We start from the raw sequence: 20,603 nt of genomic DNA, 5'->3' as shown, positions 1-20,603 counted from the left end.
CGAAGTCCAGCAGGCAACTTCCGCGTTGGGGCGTGGTCACCTGTCACATCCCTGCCTGTCACTCTGACGCCGCTGTTCAGTGTGAACAACAAGCGGACGTGGAGGTCCAGAGTTTACTGGGAAGTGGCCTGCCAGCCCTCGCTCAGTGATTGTCATTGTGATAATAGCTCCATGGATAATAGTAGGTAATCCCCAACTCCATCTACTCTGTCTGATTGCTTATATAAGTGTTTTTTTTTGTTTTTCCAACCTAAGACTCTTGCAGTGGTTTCCGCTAGATGGCGCTGTGCGCTGTGCGGTTCAGCTACACAACCCTGACTCCACCACAGAAGAAGAAAACCCTCAACCAAAACAAATCCCCGTGTGACGTGGCTTTGTCAGATAAAAGAGTAAAGCCAAGAATATCATAAGTTCTGAACTGAATAGCTTTTAACAAGGTACAGGCAATTCCTACAGCTTTTTGTGTGTGTGTGTGTCAATGATAGCATATTTATATGAGCACAACAGAACGAGTAAGCCAGCTAGCTCAATGGCTAGGTAGCTAAGGTTAGTTGTAATCTAATCTAGTTACAGCTACCTTACTGCCTGCTAGCTTGATAGTTAAGGGAGTAGGACACTTATTGTCTAACCATAACTTTTACTGTGGTGACGCAGTCATTTTGCCTACTTTAGATGCTTTAGCTTAGTCAGCTAGCATAGACATCTTTCTGCTTTCCAACAGTATAACTAAGTCTGGCTATACTGGTAGACAGATCTGGTACAGTATAGACACACCAGGGTTTGTTGGCCATGAACTACCCAGTTGTATTAAAGGAGCCTTTGACATTAGCTGGTAGCAAGTGTTGGAATAACATGGAATAAGCCTTCAATTTGTCATAACTGCTTTGGTTACATTTACTAACACAGGTGTGTTTTTTTCTCCTGTGATACATCTAGGTATGCTCTAAGATGTCAGACGGTGAAGTCCCTGATGACCCTGCTGAGAGTTCAGAGGTCGCGGAGATCGCTCCCCTATCATCTCCTGTGACCCCAGACAGCCCCTCTCAGACACCAGACATCACGACCGACAACTCTGCAGATATCACCCCTACTCAGAAGACCAGAAGAAGACCAGAGGCCAAGCCTCCGGTGGAGGTCCAGGAGAAGACGGAGGAGAAACCAAAGCCAGAAAAGGAGCCGGCCAAGGTACTAAGGCTTGGTGAATGTCAATAGCTTTAGAATTAATTGTGTAATGACAATAGCTAAGGTACTGTCTACTTTAATGCACTGTCTTGTGATCAATGCAAATCAATGCAAAAATTCTCTGTTCTCTGTCTCCTCACTTGGCAGTCTGACACTAGATTCATAGTGTAGCTCCTCTCTCTCGCTCTCCCTCTTAAGCACCTATTGTATTTGAGATTGCTATTCTTGCACTTTGCCTTCAGCAATAAATGATGCTCTATTCACTTGTTTTAGAATGGAGATGCACTTGTGAGTTCTGGCAAGTAGTAGTACATTGGCTTAACCTACGTTATATGCAGTTATTGTTAGTCGCTTTGGATAATAGCGCCTGCTAAATGACTGTAATGTAATGTAAAATGTTATGTCCCCCCTCTCCTTCCAGGCCTCCAGTGAGTCGACAGTTGCCCAGGGAGGGTGGGGCTACTGGGGTAGCTGGGGGAAATCTATCCTCTCAACAGCCACAGCCACGGTGGCGACTGTAGGTGAGTGTCGACTCACCAGACAACACGGACGACATTCCATGTGTCAACCGTTAGCATGCGAGAGATAAAATATTTGGTGTAACAACAGTAAATAATGAATGTAAACATCTATGTTAATCTAAATACATTCCTAGGCCAAGGCATCACCCAGGTGATCGAGAAGGCTGAGACGTCACTGGGCATTCCCAGTCCCACAGAGCTGTCTGCCCGCGTGGAGCAGCAGGACCAGCTGCAGGGTGAGAAGGATGACTCACTCAGATACACCTGCAAAACATATGACTCATCACCACCAGTCTGGTGGCAGATTTACAATAAGGATATGCTAGTGTAAGCTGTTATAAATTGTTATAAGCTGTGATTGTATGGCAGTGGTGGTATCACTGCTGTTGTCACAACACTTACACAAACAAAGCAAGATTTTTTTTTTTGTAAATAGATCTCAGTCCTGTGTAATGTGTGTTTGTTCCAGGGGAGGCCAGCAGCACAGAGCCTGCCCAGGGACCAGGGGAGGGGGCGTCACCGGTGGGCAGCGCCATGGGGATGCTGTCGTCGCTCACCAGCGTGGTTCAGAGCACCGTAAGAACTCAAGACCTCCATCTTCTGTTCTACTCAGTTGTCTCCTCTCCTGTCCTCGCCTCTGAATTCTGACCATGCGATGAAGCTGGGCTGAGTTTCCCAGAGGCATCGTAGCGCTACATTCATCGTAGCGCTATGATGAACGCCATAGCTTACGATGAACGTAGCGCTACGATGCCTCTGGGGAAACTCAGCCCTGCTGATTAAAAAGCGCCTTTGTATTTGTCAGGGGAAGACGGTGATCACTGGGGGTCTGGACGCTCTGGAATTCATCGGTAAGAAAACCATGGATGTGATAGCGGAGGGTGATCCAGGCTTCAAGAAGACCAAAGGGCTGATGATCAGAACCTCCACCCTGTCCCAGGTGAGGTGTATCTGATTGATTGATTGATTGATTTTATTTATTTTTAAGACAGGGACAAGGTACAGTAGACATTTACCCTATAGAATAGGGAGAGATGCACTGTACAAGGTTATAGCTAAACAGCTAATTTCCACCCGCGGTCCCTGGGCAAATCAATACAGTCTTAAAATAGTGGGGCAAATAGTACACAGTAGGAAAGTTACATACATAGAAGGAATACAAAAAAGTTATGTAGCAAAGATTTCACTCATCCCTATACCCACATCCCAACCTCCCCAGACCCTATCTGAGAGATTCTGAGGTGTTTGCTTCACGCCTGCCACCGGCAGCCCAGCACCACCCAGGTGGATATGACACGTTAGTTGTGCCGCCACCTCCAGCGCTTTGAGCATAATGTTTTCAGCATCTGGAAGGTGTATAGATAGATACAATGTATTAGAAATCTGTTGAATCTGTTGTTTATCTTATCTTCTACAACGGAGAGTTTGGATACTTGATTCTGATTGGCTAGCAGCCGTTGTAAAATACTCTGTAACCCACGGCTGCGACCGCATAACAATTAGTATTAATGCGCCGTCAATCTCATTGACGAGGCTATTGATAAGATCAAGCGGTCGGCTACTATGCTTTGCGTAGCAACAACTCGCAGCAACCTCGCCTTTTTCGTATCCTATTACAAAAACGCAATCATCAGTCCAACTCCAACACTTCCACACCCCTACCAGCAAAAAGGAGTGCTCTGGAGAACTGTTTTAATAACTGCACCATAGATGGAAATGTTCAAATAAACGTGAACCACCCGAATTATGCCTATGAATATATATGAGGCAGTGGGTTACATGGGATTTTACAACGGCTACGGGGGTTTGAGGCCCTCCGCTATCGCGTCAGGCCTAACAACGCCCCATAGCTGTGGTAAAATCCTGTGTAACCCACTGCCTCTCGTGGTCAGTTACTTAATTCTAAGCTCACACCTTCTTACACTACCTGTGACATGCAAGTCATTTCCTGTCTTAATGCTTTTAAGTCTTTGTTACTTAGTCATATGTTAACTTGGCATGGTTTGTTATTATTCACTTGGTATTGTTTCTTATTTGTTTTTTCCTGCACAGTTAAATAAAGCAAATAGAAATCTGTGGATCAGTCATTTTCCATCACCTCTTTCATACATGTCTGAGGAGGGGGTTCTGCCTCCACTGCTTCTGGTGCTGCATGTGCCACATAGCATGTCCATAGGATGCCCTCTCTCCTATGATGCTTTTTTAGCCTCTCTTACTCTGAAATGTAATTTAATGTAATGTATTGCTTTATAAATGTTCTTAGCCGGTAGACAAACATACTCCTGGAGCTTGCTCGATCGCCTTGTTGAGAGGGGTCAGGGAAGAATTTTTACAGCTCACTTATCTGGCCCCCGGGTGATACTGTTTTTTTGCTTCCCTCTGGAATATGTAGAGAGTGGGTCGTATGCCCACCTCCCTTGTTCTCTGTAAAGCGCATTGTGTTGCCTCTGGGTATGAAATGCGCTATACAAATAAAGCTTTGATTGATTGATTGATTGATGTGTGAAGGCTCTCTGAGGAGGCTTTCTAAGGAGGGGGTTCTACTGGTGTGCTGCAGGTGCTGAGGGAAGCCAAGGAGCGTGAGGAGCAGCAGACAGCGGAGGAGGAGTCGTCAGACCTGGAGAAGAAGGCCCACTACGGGATGCTGTTTGACCAGTTCCAGGGTCTCGCCCACCTAGAGGCCCTGGAGATCCTGTCCAGGGAGAGTGAGTTGAAGGTAACACCGCCGGACATGAAAACAACCGTAAACACACACATGCACACCATTTTGTGGGTGTGTTGGAGGGTGTGTGTGTGTGTGGGTGTATTGTATCTTGGCAAATGAATTGCACTTATATAGCGCTTTTATTCAAAGCGCTTTACAATGAAGGCCTCTCATTCACCCATTCACACACCCATTCACACACACATTCACAAACCAATGGCGGCAGCTGCCATGCAAGGTGCTAGGTGCAAGGGAGCAATTTGGGGTTCAGTGTCTTGCCCAAGGATACTTCGACATGTTGTCAGGAGGAGCTGGGATTCGAACCGCTGACCCTACGATCATTGGATCCTCAATGCTCTATCTCTTGAGCTATACAGCCGCCCCATCTTATTTTATAACGTGTTCTCTGAAGTCAAACACTGTATCTGTAGCCATGTTTCCATCCACACGTTTTATGCGAATTAAGTTATATCGAATTAAAAATGCCTTATGGAAACAGTAAAATTCGATTAAAAATCATGAAAATCGACAAAAGGCTTGTACTGTCGATCTCATCGGATTTTCTCTTGTTCGATAAAAGTCTTTTGTGATAAATGCTTTATCCGATTTAAAGCTCTAGATGGAAACGCACGTTCACCGGCTTTATTCACATTCATATTTTTAGCGATCCTCACACAATTCGATTGACAAGCGGATGGAAACATGGCTAGTGACTTGACCGCCCTCGTGTGATGTTGCACCCTGCAGGTGAAGTCGGTCCTGACCACGCTCTCCGGAGAGGAGCAGGCCCAGCTCAGAGAAGACCTGGAGCTCATCAAGGAGCCATTCTCCCTGGTCGAGTTTGACGACGACGAGGTGGACGAGAAGAGAGGTAGGTAGCCTAGGAGGTCATAGCACAGAAAACTGCCACCATACATGAAAGGCTGGTAATAGCTTGGTTCATGGCAGAAACCTGATCTTAGTAACAGTAACATGTCACCTGTTTGGCTCCTCTAAATTGTAGTTGTTGTTATTGTCTTTCAGATGCCGATGGCTCAGAGTTTCTGAGGGACGTAACAGAGGCTCTGGAGGGACTACACATCTCAGTGACAGCAAGCAAACTGGGCAAGGTACCTTTCAGAGTGACGTCACTGTTAGTAGGCCTATGTTTCAGAGTGACCTCACTGTTAGTAGGCCTATGTTTCAGAGTGACCTCACTGTTAGTAGGCCTATGTTTCAGAGTGACCTCACTGTTAGTAGGCCCATGTTTCAGAGTGACCTCACTGTTAGTAGGCCTGTTTCAGAGTGACCTCACTGTTAGTAGGCCTATGTTTCAGAGTGACATCACTGTTAGTAGGCCTATGTTTCAGAGTGATGCCACTGTTAGTAGGCCTATGTTTCAGAGTGACCTCACTATGTTTCAGAGTGACCTCACTATGTTTCAGAGTGACCTCACTGTTAGTAGGCCCATGTTTCAGAGTGACATCACTGTTAGTAGGCCTATGTTTCAGTGTGACCTCACTATGTTTCAGAGTGACCTCACTATGTTTCAGAGTGACCTCACTGTTAGTAGGCCCATGTTTCAGAGTGACATCACTGTTAGTAGGCCTATGTTTCAGAGTGATGCCACTGTTAGTAGGCCTATGTTTCAGAGTGACATCACTGTTAGTAGGGCTGTTTCAGAGTGACCTCACTGTTAGTAGGCCTATGTTTCAGAGTGACATCACTGTTAGTAGGTCTATGTTTCAGAGTGATGTCACTGTTAGTAGGCCTGTTTCAGAGTGACCTCACTGTTAGTAGGCCTATAGTTCACACTTCTGAAAGTTGGTCCATTTTGTCAGTGTTTGTCGCCACCCCCTGGTGAGTGTTGGGAGTGAGTCGTTTACTCACTATTCAATCTAGCCAGATCTGACAGAGAAACAATTTTATGTATATATATATTGTATATATGATATATCAAGACCATGATATATATTAGATCATTTTATAAGTTGAATGAAGTTGAGTGCTTGTCTCCCCCAGGCCAGCAGGAGTGCCTGTGAGCAGATTGCGGAAATGACCAAGCCTGTGGAAATGACCAAGCCTGTGGAGGCAGAAGGAGAGGAGGAGGAGACTAAAACGTACACAGTCGAGGTATGAGTAGAAGAAGGATGCCTTTACAGTACATGCTCACAGAGGCATTATGTACAGTACAGTGTCAAAGTCTTAGGCCACCAAGAACATGATGTTTATCTGTAGCCTGGAGGGGGGGTAGATTTTCCCTAGCCAATCACTAGAGACCAACATATCCGCCTGAATCTAACGCCATTTTGCCAATTTCCAAGATGTTTATTTGCCAAATGTGGATTTTTATATTCTGTTTGGGGGTTTGTACACACGCAAACAAATTTTTGCCTCCTGCAAACTAACATTTTGAAAAACTCCGGCCACAGTGAAGATTTCTAAAAACGGCGTTTATTCTTTGACTTGGCGACGACGAGACAAACAGAGATTCTTGTATTTGTCACGTCATCATGCACATAGATTTCGATGATCATGCGCACTGCAGCTGCTTGCCGTTTCCTCTGACGTCACATTCTGCCGCAGGTACAGGTAACGGTGGTTGAGGCTACACATGCGAGCTGATTTTTGGACAAAATGGACGTGTACAGTACAAAATAGTAGTACTTCTATCACTGTTAAAAGGACTTTTTACCTGTTTACAAATAAATGCACAGTTACTGGTCCACAATCTTGAGAGACAGAGGCGTCGGAATGCCCTATGGCAGTCTGATTGGCCAGCGGGGCTATAGGGTTAAAATTATATCGCCGACTGCTGGTGTGGAATGCTCAATGGCAGCGTTTATTTTCTGTTTATGCGTATGCATGTGGATACTGATATTTTTATAAAAATGCTTGTGTGGACAGGAATATTTTTATATACGAAAAACTTTTATAAAATAAACGTCTTGGTGTGGACAGGGCCTTTAAGTCGAAAGGAGAACACGAAAAAACATCTCCCCTTAGAATAAATGCCTTCGAAGCAGAGTGCTGTTTGCATTTCAAAGTAATTAGCTCCGCCCACAGTGCAGAGCAAGAGGTAATGTTTTCAGTGGCGTGTGTTTGTTTGTTCATGTGTTTGTTTGTTTGTTTGTTTGTTTGTGTTTGTTCATGTGTATGTTCGTGTTTGTTCTTGTGTTTGTTTGTTTGTGCGTTTGTTTGTTTGTGTGATTTTTATTTTGTGTATTTGTTCGTGTGTTTGTTCGTGTTTGTTTGTGCATTTGTTTGTGTTTGTGTTTTTTATTTTTTATTTTGTGTATTTGTTTGTGTGTTTGTTCGTGTTTGTTTGTTTGTTCATGTGTTTGTGTGATTGTTAGCAGGATTACGTAAAAACTACCAGACCGATTTTCATGAAACTTGGTGGAAGGGTGGACCATTACATTACAACCGATCTGAATCACTGGGCAGGTCCATGACCCAACTAAACACAGCTGGCCTTTCACTGCCATTCCATTCCGCAAAATCTACCAGACCGCTTTTCATGAAACTCTGCAGAGGGGTATAGCATGGGGCGATTTAGAACCCATTCAATTGTGGTGTGCATAGAACCATGAAATGCATTCATGGGCGGGTCTCTGCTCTTTGAGCACCATTTCTAGTTGGTACTCAATCGCCATTGAACAGCCATTATTACTCCTCTTTAGGACCAACGCACAGCTTGACAACGATCAACGTTAGTCCCTCCTTTGGCTCTGATTGGCTAATCATCAGACCCCCACGGCACTCATTAGACCGATCCTTTTTTACTCAGAGAAACCGCTGTTTCCTGTAGCAACACCAGACCAAGAATCAGTCAACTTGGGTGGAGTGGGCCTGGACCCAGGTTAATTTATCTGGGCAGTAAGTGTTGTATTTGCTCGTAAAAACACTTTTATATTATTACACTACAGTATATACCATTAGGATAAATGCAGATAAATAAGAAGAATTTCTTATTTTCCAAAAAGTTATTGATGTCCTGTGAGATGGCTAGAAGAGAAGAGGCATCCCAGCCCCCCAGCGCACCTGGTTTACCTGACACCCCAGAACACCTGGCATATTGTAGGGCATATTGTAGGGCATATTGTAGGGCATATTGTAGGGCATATTGCAGCTAATAAACCATTCTTGTGGAAAGGCAACAAGCAGAAAAGACTGTGGTATGCGAAAGGCCATAAAACACAGACCAACAACCAGTGACAAAAAGTGAGTCACAATTTAAAATGTTTGGTTCACAAACACTGCAGTATGTCAGAAGCAGAATTGAGGAGAAGTACATTGATGCTTGTCTTCAGCCATCTGTGAAGCCCCGTGGCTCTGTAATGGTCTGGAGGTGCATTTCAGCGAACGGTGTAGGGGATCATCATGCTGTACCTTTGGGAAAATGACTGATTGGCAAGAACATCACCTTTTAGCACGATAACAACTCCAAACACACAGCAAACATAATTAAGACCTACTTAAACGGAAGCCTGCAGATGGAACGCTTACGGTAGTAGATTGACCACCTCAAAGCCCTGACCTCAGCATAATTAAGCTGTGTGGGATCTCTAGGACAGGGAAAAGAACAAGAAGCAGCCAAAGTCAAAAGAAGAGTTATGGCAAATCCTGCAAGAAGCTTGGAAGAATTTACCACAGGACTGCCTGAAAAAATGACACAGCAGTGTATAAAAGCAAGTTGCTTCAGTTTAGCATTCTAAGGGAGGCCACACAAACTACTGACTTGTTTTAACCAGGCCAGGTCCAGCCTGGCTTATGTGTGTTGGCTGGCTTGTTTCTGTGTGGGACTGGTAGGACGGTAATGTCTGATAAATAAAGATGGGTCTTGTCACCTGGACACATCAGTTCCAATGCTTCCAATGCTAATCCAGCACAATAAGAGCGGGATAGCCAGTTAGCTCATGGGCTCACAACAACTAGAAGCAGCTTCCATAACATTAATGGGAGCAGTCAGTGGCTAAAGCAGTTACACTGATGATAACATAAAGTCATCCCCACCGGGAACCCCGGTCTCCTGGGTGGAAGTCCAATGCTCTCACCACTACTCTACTTGTGCAGTGGAGATCGGCGGGTGGGTTTTGGTGTCCTTCTTCCAGTCCCTAGTGTGGGTTGGGGTTAGAATATGATACATTGATACAATATAATATATGAGTTGCCCAGATAAATACCTTTAAACATAATTTTCTTGGGTGGCTGAAGACTTTTGAACTGTACTGTACATACTACATAGCTAACAGTATTGCTTCTCCCTTCACCTGTCCAACCTGGGTGCAATCGTGGGTCTTCTGACTTACAAACACACATGACCACCTCATAAACACTGCTTTAGCCAGCTACGCCACCGAAAAGTTAGCTTTGATGGCGTGGGTGCGTGGTAATTATACTGAGGGCTGACTTTAACCAGTTCAGCTCGGTTTCACTCACTCCACACACCTCAGTGACTCCAGCTGGTCGAGCTGAGCGCAACTGTTTTTCCAGGTCACCGCCCCACTCTTAACAGACGTCACCGTGTTGCATTTCCTAACCCAGGGCTGACCTCTATGCACCAGGCTTCAACTAGGAATGAACTGATAACAAAACATGCGTGACTATCCCCAATAAACACTGCTTTAGCCAGCAATGCCACCAAAAAGCAATTGAATGCCTCAGGTGAATAGTATTCATACTGAGAACGGAGTTAAACTCGGTTACACATATGACTTTGTTCACCTTGACAACCGTACATAAATACCAAACAACACCACACTATCGATGCCTAAACAATATGGTTCTCGTAAAGATAAAGTGTGTGTTGACATACAATATGTCTGTGGCCGTTTCCTGACAGGATGTGCACTCGCAGGCCATCGGGAGCCTGGCGGAGCTGACAGCCCGGTCCATAGAGCTGTTCCATAAACTGGCAGAGATGATCCTGCTCTCGCACAGCCCCGAGGTCATCCCCCTGGAGCAGGCCCGCATCCTCGCACAGTACGTCTCACTCTGCTGTAGATCCCATCTGTCCGGAGGACCATCACAGCTACACCCTTAAACGTGTAGTAGTACAGTAGTACTGTATACGGATGTGATGCCTCGATTTGACCTGCCATAAAAGCTATTATCGGCCTCTTTGTGTGTGTGTGCACGCTACTGCATGTGAATGTCTTCTCATAGACTATCTTCTAACTTTAACGTTATGCTATACGTCCCCTCTTGCAGGATAACTATTGTTTTGTGCAAAGAAGTGTCTTTACTGTCTAAGAAGTTTACCTCCTGTTTAACGACACTAGGGGTAAGTTCACTAATAGTCATTCTGCTCATCTCTCACCGTGTTGATGATCAAGCATATTCACACTTGACTAACTACAGTCACCGTACACCATGGTAGTATTTATTATTCAAGATCTTTCCTCAGCACACCTGGTTTCTATTGTCTCAGGAGGGGGAACCGATCACCTCATCCATTTTACTTTAACATCTACTGTAGCCTTCGGAATCTGGAGGGTGGACAACATATTGTGGATTCATAACAAATGTGATATATCTTCCTGATTGGATTGTAACTGAAGCTAGGTACATGTCAGTAAGATCAGTAGAGAGCGCCATGCTATCTGAGTGAACGTACTCTGTACTGTATTTATATTGTTTTGCAGTCTAATGAAAAAGGAGACGTCCTGAATCCGCTGATAACTGGAGTGTTTCTGGAGGTCTGTATCTGATCATCTTAGCATCTACTGAATATGTGTGTGTGTGTGCGTGCGTCAGAGAGAGAGCGACAAGGTGTGTGTGTGTGTTTGAGTGGGAACATTGCACATGACATAATGATTGAATGGCCTCGCCCTCCTCTCCAGGCCTCCAACAGTGCGTCGTACGTCCAGGACGCCTTCCAGCTCCTCAGGCCTGTCCTGCAGGTGTCTCACATCCAGAGGAGCGCCGACTCCACCCAGCAGTGACCACTTCCTCTCCACAGCTGTGCCAATAAGGGACTCTGGATTTGGGCCTCATCCCAAATCAGACTCCTAAGATCCCCGTCTGTACTGGCAGAGATCTGAGGGGGTTTGACAGGTGTGAACGATGTGGAAACATCTTCAGCTGGGCCTCCGGCTGCATTGCTGGAGTTGCCTCAATCTGGCTTCCACCTGTCCTACTCGCTCAGGGCTGCACTCGGGCAGGAGTGGGTCTTTGGGGTTGACTTGGGACCAGGCCTCCGTATCGAAGAAGAGCATTGCTGATGTTAACATTGACACAGTTTTAAAAATGGCTTCTACTTTTAATTCCCAACTTGGTTTCATGTCTGCAAGAAAATGTATTCTTCAGCAAGCAGTGTTTTTTTCTTGTTTGTCATCATACTGCTATAGTTGTATAGCATGGTAGGGTGTAAAGGTTCTAACATTTGCAATTCTGAATACAGAGGGTTGGTCTCTGTCCAAACCAGAACACTTAAGACCTCAGGATGAGCCAGTATTATAGGCGGTGTCACCCCACAGCACTCCTATCTGTAGTGAGAGGTTCACTTGAACTGCCACAGCAAATTACCCCAATTGTGATTTAGAAGATATCAGATATGATCTGTCACAGCGGTAGTAATTGTATTGTGTTAAGTGACTGTAACCTTTGACCTTCAACAGTATAAAATGTTCCTTTTTATGGAGACATAATTGTCAGGTATTTTATGCTTTTCAAATAAAATTGTTTTCCTAAACAAAAGGACAAATCAAAGTGTTGTATTGATTAGCTCACTGTGCCATACCAATACCATCTGCCCTTCAATTCACTAGTCAGCAAAGACAACTATTATTACTATTACAACGGTTATATGTATATGGAAAGAAGCAAGCCATGGAGCTTTAGCATCCTTGGACCTTTTAACTTTTTTGGAACAAAACGATAGATAGATATGGATAGATACATGAAGTTAAAATGATAGATACATGAAGTTGCATTAATATGAGTGTGTTTAATCAGTTCTGCAGTGGGTGACGTCCGTTCTGACATCATGGAGGAAGCCCTCTCTAATAGATCCTCTTTTCTCTCACGCTGACCTCTAATGACTGCTGTGTCAACATTCGATCAGAACAGCATCCTTCTAATGTGTCAGCATAGCCTTTCCTGTGTCATCATGCCAAGTCCGGGCCTAACAACCTCAGTCACACACACTCACTCACTTCATTCACTCACTCACTACCCTGGCTGTCATACAGTAGGTTAGTCTCAACGCAAGACCCATGAGAGTTCTTTTGCTGATACACTACGTACGCTACAGTACGCTAACTACGTTACTGCATGCTGCAGATCTCTATGGGTCCGGGACACTTCATGCAAAAATGTGGTGCTCTAAGCCTGGCAATTCATTGGTTTCCCAGGAATGCCAGCAACACCAATCAGGAACGACTTTCTCGATCAGGCGCTCCCACCCATACAGTAGATACACCCCGTCCATCGAACCTGTCACTCTTTCCATTTTGAACTGTCGATACGCCCTCAGAACACCAGCTTGGGCGGTGAAGTGGCAAAGACTCTATTATGTAGTATGCTGAGCGCAGCGATTCAATGTAACATTTGAGTCTGGTGAGAGACTAATGATGCATTTGTTTATAACTGGGAGGTGGCAAATTGCGACTTGCTACTAGGAATGATTAAATAAAATGCCGCATGAACTCCAAGCCCCCAGGATTCGAAATCTAAAGTGAAGGCCTATTGAACCGCGCCATCTTGGCTAGATTTGTAGTCTTTTGGCTATTTCCGGTGACTTTTGTACTTGCGCAGTTGAGCTTCTCTGGCCGACGCGCGTCCACGAAAAAGTTCACGTTTATGTGAAATGTAGACGCACGTTCCCGGCTCTCTCGGCTCTCCCCGCTTTGATTTAGCAATGAAAACCGGCTTGCATATTAACCTCTTTTTGTCAAATATATCCATTGGAGAAATTATTTTTTCATCCAGGCATCTTAGTTTTAACAGGTTAAATATAACTGAACATGTTTTGTTTGCTAGTAGATGGTATTCATTCCGTTCGCGATAACGTTATTGCAGCCAGGCTAAATTCCTCCAGGGAGCCAGTGACAGGCGAGTTGAAGAGCTTCACTCCCCGCCAGCAGGAGCTTTGGCCGCTGCTACCGCATCTCGGATAACCCGCTGAGTTCGTGGCTGCTATTTCACATTCGCCCTTGATCAATCCCAATACCGATCCATGGTAATAATGAATCAATCGTTCAGATCAGATCGGCAGTGCTGCATGCATGTTACAACATCATTGTGAGCTTTATTAACATAACCATAGCCTACATTTATCTCTCTAACGTTAGGCTATCCATCTTACACCAGTCGGCCATTCGATAGCTAGAAGCGGTCAACGCCAACGTTGACTGAAAACACCCAATCAATCAATCAATGCTTTGCTTTGCTACAACTCAGTGTATCGTTTCATCTTCATGCTACACATCAACTCCTTTCCATTGTATGTGAATAAATTCCTGTTATTCTAAAAATATCCCATTTCTGTCCATTCCTGGAAAAGGCTAATAATTGCTATCAAAAGATCACTCCAGTTTATCACCGTATCCACTACCATTTCAACTATGCACAGGAGGTTGTCTTGTGGTCATTTTCATAAAAAAATGATTAGCCTAATCAGTTTGTTGTATGTATTAAGCCCTTTTTGAGCGGTGTGCTTTGACAACTCTCCTTTTTTGTGGTCATTTTCATTAACACATTTGATTAAACAGCCAATGGTATTAAAAGACTATATTGGTTGATAGATCGCGTTGTTGGGGCGGAAGAGTGCGTACGCCAGAAATCTCGGAAAAGACCGTGTAAAAAAAGGCGTACCTCAATGATAAATGAGGCCCCTGATTGGTCAAGTCACGCCTCAGGAGACACGTCACCGTGGAAACCAATGCAGCTGCTTAAGCTGTGCTTCATAGCCATGGATGTATTAATAGAACACACGCACAATTAATGCTGATGATCATTCAATGATGATTCCACAGCTTTTATCTATGACATCATAGAACAATCATAGCCATATAAAAGACAGCAAATAAGTAAAGATCCATCACACATTCCGTCTCCTCCTGGAGTGCATTCACCATTCATTTCCTGTGAACATTTCAGACTTTCCTGATGGCTTTTCGGCATTTAAAGCTTGTCATTGGAGTTGCTCTCTTGGTGGCTGCGGCCAAGATCGATCCTTCGGACATCAAGGCCTTCAGAGACACCCTGATGTCTCTCACTGTGCCTGACCAGTGGGCTGCCTCTTCGCCCACTAGAACGGACCGCGTCTTCATCACCCACGACTGCCACTTACTGGACCATGACGACGGCCGCTTCGCTGGTCTTCAAACGGGGACAGAGACGCCCGACGCCCAGCAGATGGAGACCAGCATGTTCTGGGTCTGGGACCTGTTAGCTAAGACCTTTGCGACAAAGAACACCAACGTCCACCAGAAGACGAGAGAAGCCCTGGTCATCCCCATGATCGAAACACCGACAAGGGTCAGCGCTTTGGACAGCGGTGCACAGAAGAAGACCGGCGGGTTCTGGGACTTCTCAGCTAAGACCTCGGCTAAAATAGTCCTTGCTGTGGGAGTTACGTTCCTAGGAGCAGCAATGTTCTGCCTTCTGCGAGGAATTCATTAGGGGCAGTCCTCCAGGTAAACTGAGGCAGCATGGAGGGGACTGAGGAGGTGCAGACTGGCCAATAGGAGGAGACTGACAGAAACCTCTGATATTTTCTTTTTTGTTTGTTGTAATAGTTTAATAAAAGTGTCAAAATGTATAGGGTATCTGTTTTTGAGGCTTTGTTGTACCCTAGGCTTACTAAATGGGCTCTGGTAGCCTAGGGAGAAAGAGAGAGGGAGAGAGAGACCTGTGGTATTTGGATTTGTGGTACTTGAACTTGTGTCTGCGTTGCTGGCTTGCCATCATGGATGTATTAATAGCTTATAGCTTGCCATACTCACCAACCTTGGGACCTCAGAAATAGGGAGCATTTCCAAACCAAATTGCGGGGGGGGGGGGGGCTTTAAAAGCATTACAAATTAGACATTAAAAGCATTAAAACTAAATGTGAAACATTATATATATATATATATATATGTGTGTGTGTATGTGTGTGTGTATGGAGCAATTGTTTTTAATGTCCGACTTTTGTCTGTGCTGTTCAGTAAATGTGCATCTGTCCTAATTTATTGTAGCCTATCTACTACACAATAACCTAGTTCAAATGTATGAATCTCCCGCGGAAGTCAGGAGGGTTGGCAAGTAGGCTATGGTCACTGCTCCCCAGTAAAATTGAATAATTGAGGGGTTACTTACAGTACAAAAAAAGTACAGCATTTGTAGAACTCGGATGATACTACATAAATTGCCATGCAAAGCCAGAGACTGTTGCTTGTAGACGACAAGACTGCTGTAACCATTCAAGTGTGGAGGCTACACTGCATTGAAGGTGGGTTGGCTTACTTGACAGTGCACACAGAAAACAGACACCACAAAAAAAGGGCTTAAAGCAGGTCCTAAACAGCAGCAGGTCTGGTTGAGGTGTGAACTGGTCTCCTAAAAATGGCTTGAGCTGTGAGAATAAGAGGAGGCACACTGTAATTTGCACAGACAGCTTCAGTGGTAGTTTTAAAGTATTTATTTATAATAATAAAACAGATGATAATAAAAATATAATTTAAAAAAATAAAATAATGTGGGACGCATGGCCATGGAGCACATGTGTGTCATACACTGGGACAGCTACATCCACAATATGTAAAATGAGAGCACAGAACAGACCCACTGAGTGGTTTGGCTGGGGAGGATGAGAAGAGGGAGAGGAGGAGGGGGTGGGAAAGGGATGAGGAAGAACAGTGAAATAAATGAACAATGTGATGGCAACAAATATGTCTTGGTACAAAAATGTACTTAGCCTATGTATACTAAACTAACAAAAAAAAAGAGCAACAGCAGTATGTTCATCATAACATAAAAATAACACACTGATTTATTTGAGCTGTTCTTATTAAAAAATAATGCTTTGTCAGTTGAAGTTGCAATCCAGAGGAGGTGTAGGCCAAAGCAACTTCACCCACTCCGGATTGTTGCTTCAAGGGACCGCAAGATGTTTCTTAAAAAAAGGTCATTTCCCAAAGTGGATAAATGACATGTTTGGGTGTTTTCAGTCAACGTTGGCGTTGACCGCTTCTAGCTATCGAATGGCCGACTGGTGTAAGATGGATAGCCTAACGTTAGAGAGATAAATGTAGGCTATGGTTATGTTAATAAAGCTAACAATGATGTTGTAACATGCATGCAGCACTGCCGATCTGATCTGAACGATTGATTCATTATTACCATGGATCGGTATTGGGATTGATCAAGGGCGAATGTGAAATAGCAGCCACAAACTCAGCGGGTTATCCGAGATGCGGCAGCAGCGGCCAAAGCTCCTGCTGGCGGGGAGTGAAGCTCTTCAACTCGCCGGTCACTGGCTCCCTGGAGGAATTTAGCCTGGCTGCAATAACGTTATCGCGAACGGAATGAATACCATCTACTAGCAAACAAAACATGTTCAGTTATATTTAACCTGTTAAAACTAAGATGCCTGGATGAAAAAATAATTTCTCCAATGGATATATTTGACAAAAACAGGTTAATATGCAAGCCGGTTTTCATTGCTAAATCAAAGCGGGGAGAGCCGAGAGAGCCGGGAACGTGCGTCTACATTTCACATAAACGTGAACTTTTTCGTGGACGCGCGTCGGACAGAAAAGCTCAACTGCGCAAGTACAAAAGTCACCGGAAGATCAGAAAAGCACAACTGCGCAAGTACAAAAGTCACCGGAAATAGTCAAATGACTACAAATTTGCCAAGATGGCGCGGTTCAATAGGGCTTCATTGTTGATAGCGGTCAGTGAATGGAGTGACTGTATCCAGTTCTATTAATACATCCATGATGAACTCGCACTTCCTCGTCGCAAATTCGGATATGTTTCTCAGCCCCCAGTTGCCGGCTGATGTCAATATGATATCATATCATTCGCTATAGCTCGAATGCACACAGGTCGGAGGTAGGTATTTTGCCACTTGCGACTTGCCACCTCTGACCACAAACGAACGCACCATAACTGTACAGTAGGTCAACCACACAGGTTCTCCTGTCCTGGTGGTCCTACCATCTTCTCCAGCTCAGATGGTGTTCATTGAACTCAGCCTCCACCGGTCTTCTCCATGGATGTAGGTCTTCTCCAGAGAGTCGTAGTCCCATCATCCCCCTGGGTTTAATACCCCCCTCCACCAAACTTTACACTGTTCTACTAGGTCTTGTGTCAGAAACAGCTCCGCTCCACCTCCCAAACACACACACACTCATATGCACTCCACAGGTACTGAACAGCTAGATTTAAGCAATAAACCACTCGAGGCTGTGTGTTAGTGATTTTATAACAGCTAGGGGGCGTTGTTAGGCACGACGCGAAGCGGAGTAAAACCCCCCTGTTATAAAATCACTATAACACACGGCCTCGAGTGGTTTATTGCTTTTATACAATGGTAACTACAGGTATTAGTGTAAAATAAACACACAGCAATGTAAAATATTAACATTTATTCAAAACGAAGCATCATTCCCTCAATTCCGCCGAGCAAAATAGTTCCCCTAACAAAAGGGTTGCCAAGCAACAACAACTACAGTGCATTGGATCAAATGGGAGGCGCATTAATACTGAAAATGGAATGATATCCTGTCGCAGGTGTGTTTTACAAAGTATTTTAACACGGCTTCCAGCCAATCAGAATCAAGAACCAGAACTAACCGTTGTATAAGGCAGCGATAGACCTTGCCACTGGTCCTCTTTGCTGTGTCCATGCAAACACCAGCTGGACCTGAGGCCATAATCACCGTGGATGACCATGTAGACGGCTGGATCACACACACCTAGGGTCACCTGAGGCTGGTGTGGGGTGTTTCTGAGCAGAACACACACACGCGCACACACACCAGTGACGTCAGAGTCAACCCTATCCCTCCCAGCCCTCTGCCCCCCCAGCCCCTGGTCTCCAGGGGTATATATGGAGGTGAGCCTCACTCTGTCCTGCTACCAGCATCTCTCCTCAACTACCATCCAGGTATGGGCCTCTAGCAAGTTAAACATTTTCCAGGAGTTGCTGCTTACATTTTTGTGTTTTACAGATGTGTCTTATAATATGATATTCATGCTGTGCCTGTATGTGCTTTGTAGTACAGTATGATGTCATGATACTGTATAGCTAAAATTACATAACATAACAGCCAACATTTTCCAGGAGCTTGCTCGGTCGTCTCTTGTTAAGGGAATAATTGTTTTACAGTTCTCCCATATTAGCTGCCATGGGTGTACGGTTTTTCCGTGCTTCCTTCTGGAAGATGAGTGTCAGGGTTAATATATACTATATGCTTTTGTTCCCCCTTTTCCTGTAAAGCACCTTGTGTTGCCTCAGCGTATAAAATGTGCTATAGTGCTAAGTTTGATCTGATGTGATTCTCCACCAACAGAGCGCCTCCGTCTCCTCCTCCAGCACCACAGGTCAGTCCCACACCTGGGCTCTGGGCAGGGGGAGGATCTGATTGGAGTGGTTCTGGCAACATGCGTGTGTGTGTGTGTGTGTGTGTGTGCCCCAGCTCTCTGCTACCATGGCTCTCTGGCTCCAGGCTGCTTCTCTGCTGGTGCTGCTGGCCCTGTCCCCCCCCAGCACCAACGCTGATACACCCCGGCACCTGTGTGGATCCCACCTGGTGGAGGCGCTCTACCTGGTCTGTGGAAATAAAGGCTTCGTCTATCATCCCAACTCAAAGAGAGACGTCAGCCCTGTCCTCGGTGAGATTCTGCGGCTGGGTCTCAATATTTTACAGCCTACATTTGGGTCTCAAAGGGTCTCGATATTTTACAGCCTACATTAGTTTCAACAACAGTTCAACTGTCAGTTTAAACCAACATTATCAAACGTATCGATGTTGAGTGCATTGTTAATCTGGTGGGCTGCTAGGTGGTGGGTTAAGGGAGTTCCTATCAACAATGATCTGCCATTGTGTCCTTGAGAAAGGCACTTAACCCTAAACTTGCTCCAGTTAGGGGTAGGGATAGGGTTAGGGCAAGGGTTAGTGTAGGGTTAGGGTTAGTGTAGGGGTAGGGTAAGGGTATGTGCAGTGTCTGTGTCTGGGTAGTCTAGTGATAAACCTCTTATGTTCTGCGGTCCTCTGTGTTCTCCTGTGTTCTTCCTGGTATTAGTCTGTGTCACCATGGAGAGCATTGGGAGTTCAAACCTAGTTACACACAGAGAGTTGTGTATTGGAAGAGTTGTGTCATCTCCCTAGATTTCACTAATATTCTCATAGTAACATAATGAATGACAGTTACTAATGATAAAATAGTTCAAAGCTGTGTCTGCATCGCAGAAGATTTGTCAAAGAAATACTGGCTTGCGAATGTCACACATATTCTTAAAGGCTGTTCCAGAAATATAAACACAGTCGATAGACATCAGCTATATTTTCTTTTAAGATTTTTTTAAAGCATGAATTGTCTACTTTGGTGGCTTGCTCGAAATGTTCCCTATAGAAAACTATTTGAGCCTCCATAAACTATGTGGCTGCTTCAAAATTTGGTCCCCTCACTGTCCTCTTCATGACTGGTTACAAATTCTTCTAGTGTTCTCCTCTCCTCCTCATCCTAACACTGTCCTCTCCTCCTCCTCCTCCTCCAACACAACCCTATCCTCTTCCTCCTCCTCCTCTAACATCATCCTATCCTCCTCCTCCTCCTCTAACATCACCCTATCCTCTTCCTCCTCCTCCTCTAACATCATCCTATCCTCCTCCTCCTCCTCTAACACCACCCTATCCTCTTCCTCCTCCTCCTCTAACATCACCCTATCCTCTTCCTCCTCCTCCTCTAACATCACCCTATCCTCTTCCTCCTCCTCCTCTAACATCATCCTATCCTCCTCCTCTAACACAACCCTATCCTCTTCCTCCTCCTCCTCTAACATCATCCTATCCTCCTCCTCCTCCTCTAACACCACCCTATCCTCTTCCTCCTCCTCCTCTAACATCATCTTGTCCTCCTCCTCCTCTAACATCATCCTACCCTCCTCCTCTAACACCATCCTATCCTCATCCTCCTCTTCCTCTCCCCTCCTGCAGGGTTCCTGCTCCCCAAGGCTGCGAGAGGAGAGAAGGAGGTGGACCAGGAGGAGATGATGA

At 44.9% G+C, this 20,603-nt stretch overlaps 1 protein-coding gene across 1 annotated transcript; it reads left to right on the top strand.

Moving 5' to 3' along the window:
- Positions 1-98: 98 nt before the first annotated feature.
- Positions 99-11,999, top strand: fam114a2 (family with sequence similarity 114 member A2). The gene is made up of 14 exons (XM_084450551.1): positions 99-437; positions 937-1,185; positions 1,604-1,703; positions 1,838-1,939; positions 2,173-2,279; positions 2,509-2,643; positions 4,261-4,419; positions 5,155-5,278; positions 5,431-5,516; positions 6,409-6,519; positions 10,232-10,371; positions 10,600-10,672; positions 11,034-11,087; positions 11,232-11,999. Exons 2-14 carry the CDS (start codon positions 949-951, stop codon positions 11,331-11,333), a joined length of 1,530 nt encoding a protein of 509 aa, XP_084306677.1. The 5' UTR covers positions 99-437; positions 937-948; the 3' UTR covers positions 11,334-11,999.
- Positions 12,000-20,603: the final 8,604 nt, after the last annotated feature.

Source organism: Borostomias antarcticus, assembly GCF_949987555.1.
Source record: "Borostomias antarcticus genome assembly, chromosome: 15".
Taxonomy (NCBI): Eukaryota; Metazoa; Chordata; class Actinopteri; order Stomiiformes; family Stomiidae; genus Borostomias; species Borostomias antarcticus.
Note: the sequence above shows the minus strand (reverse complement) of the source record. Positions and strands in the feature narration are given on the sequence as shown.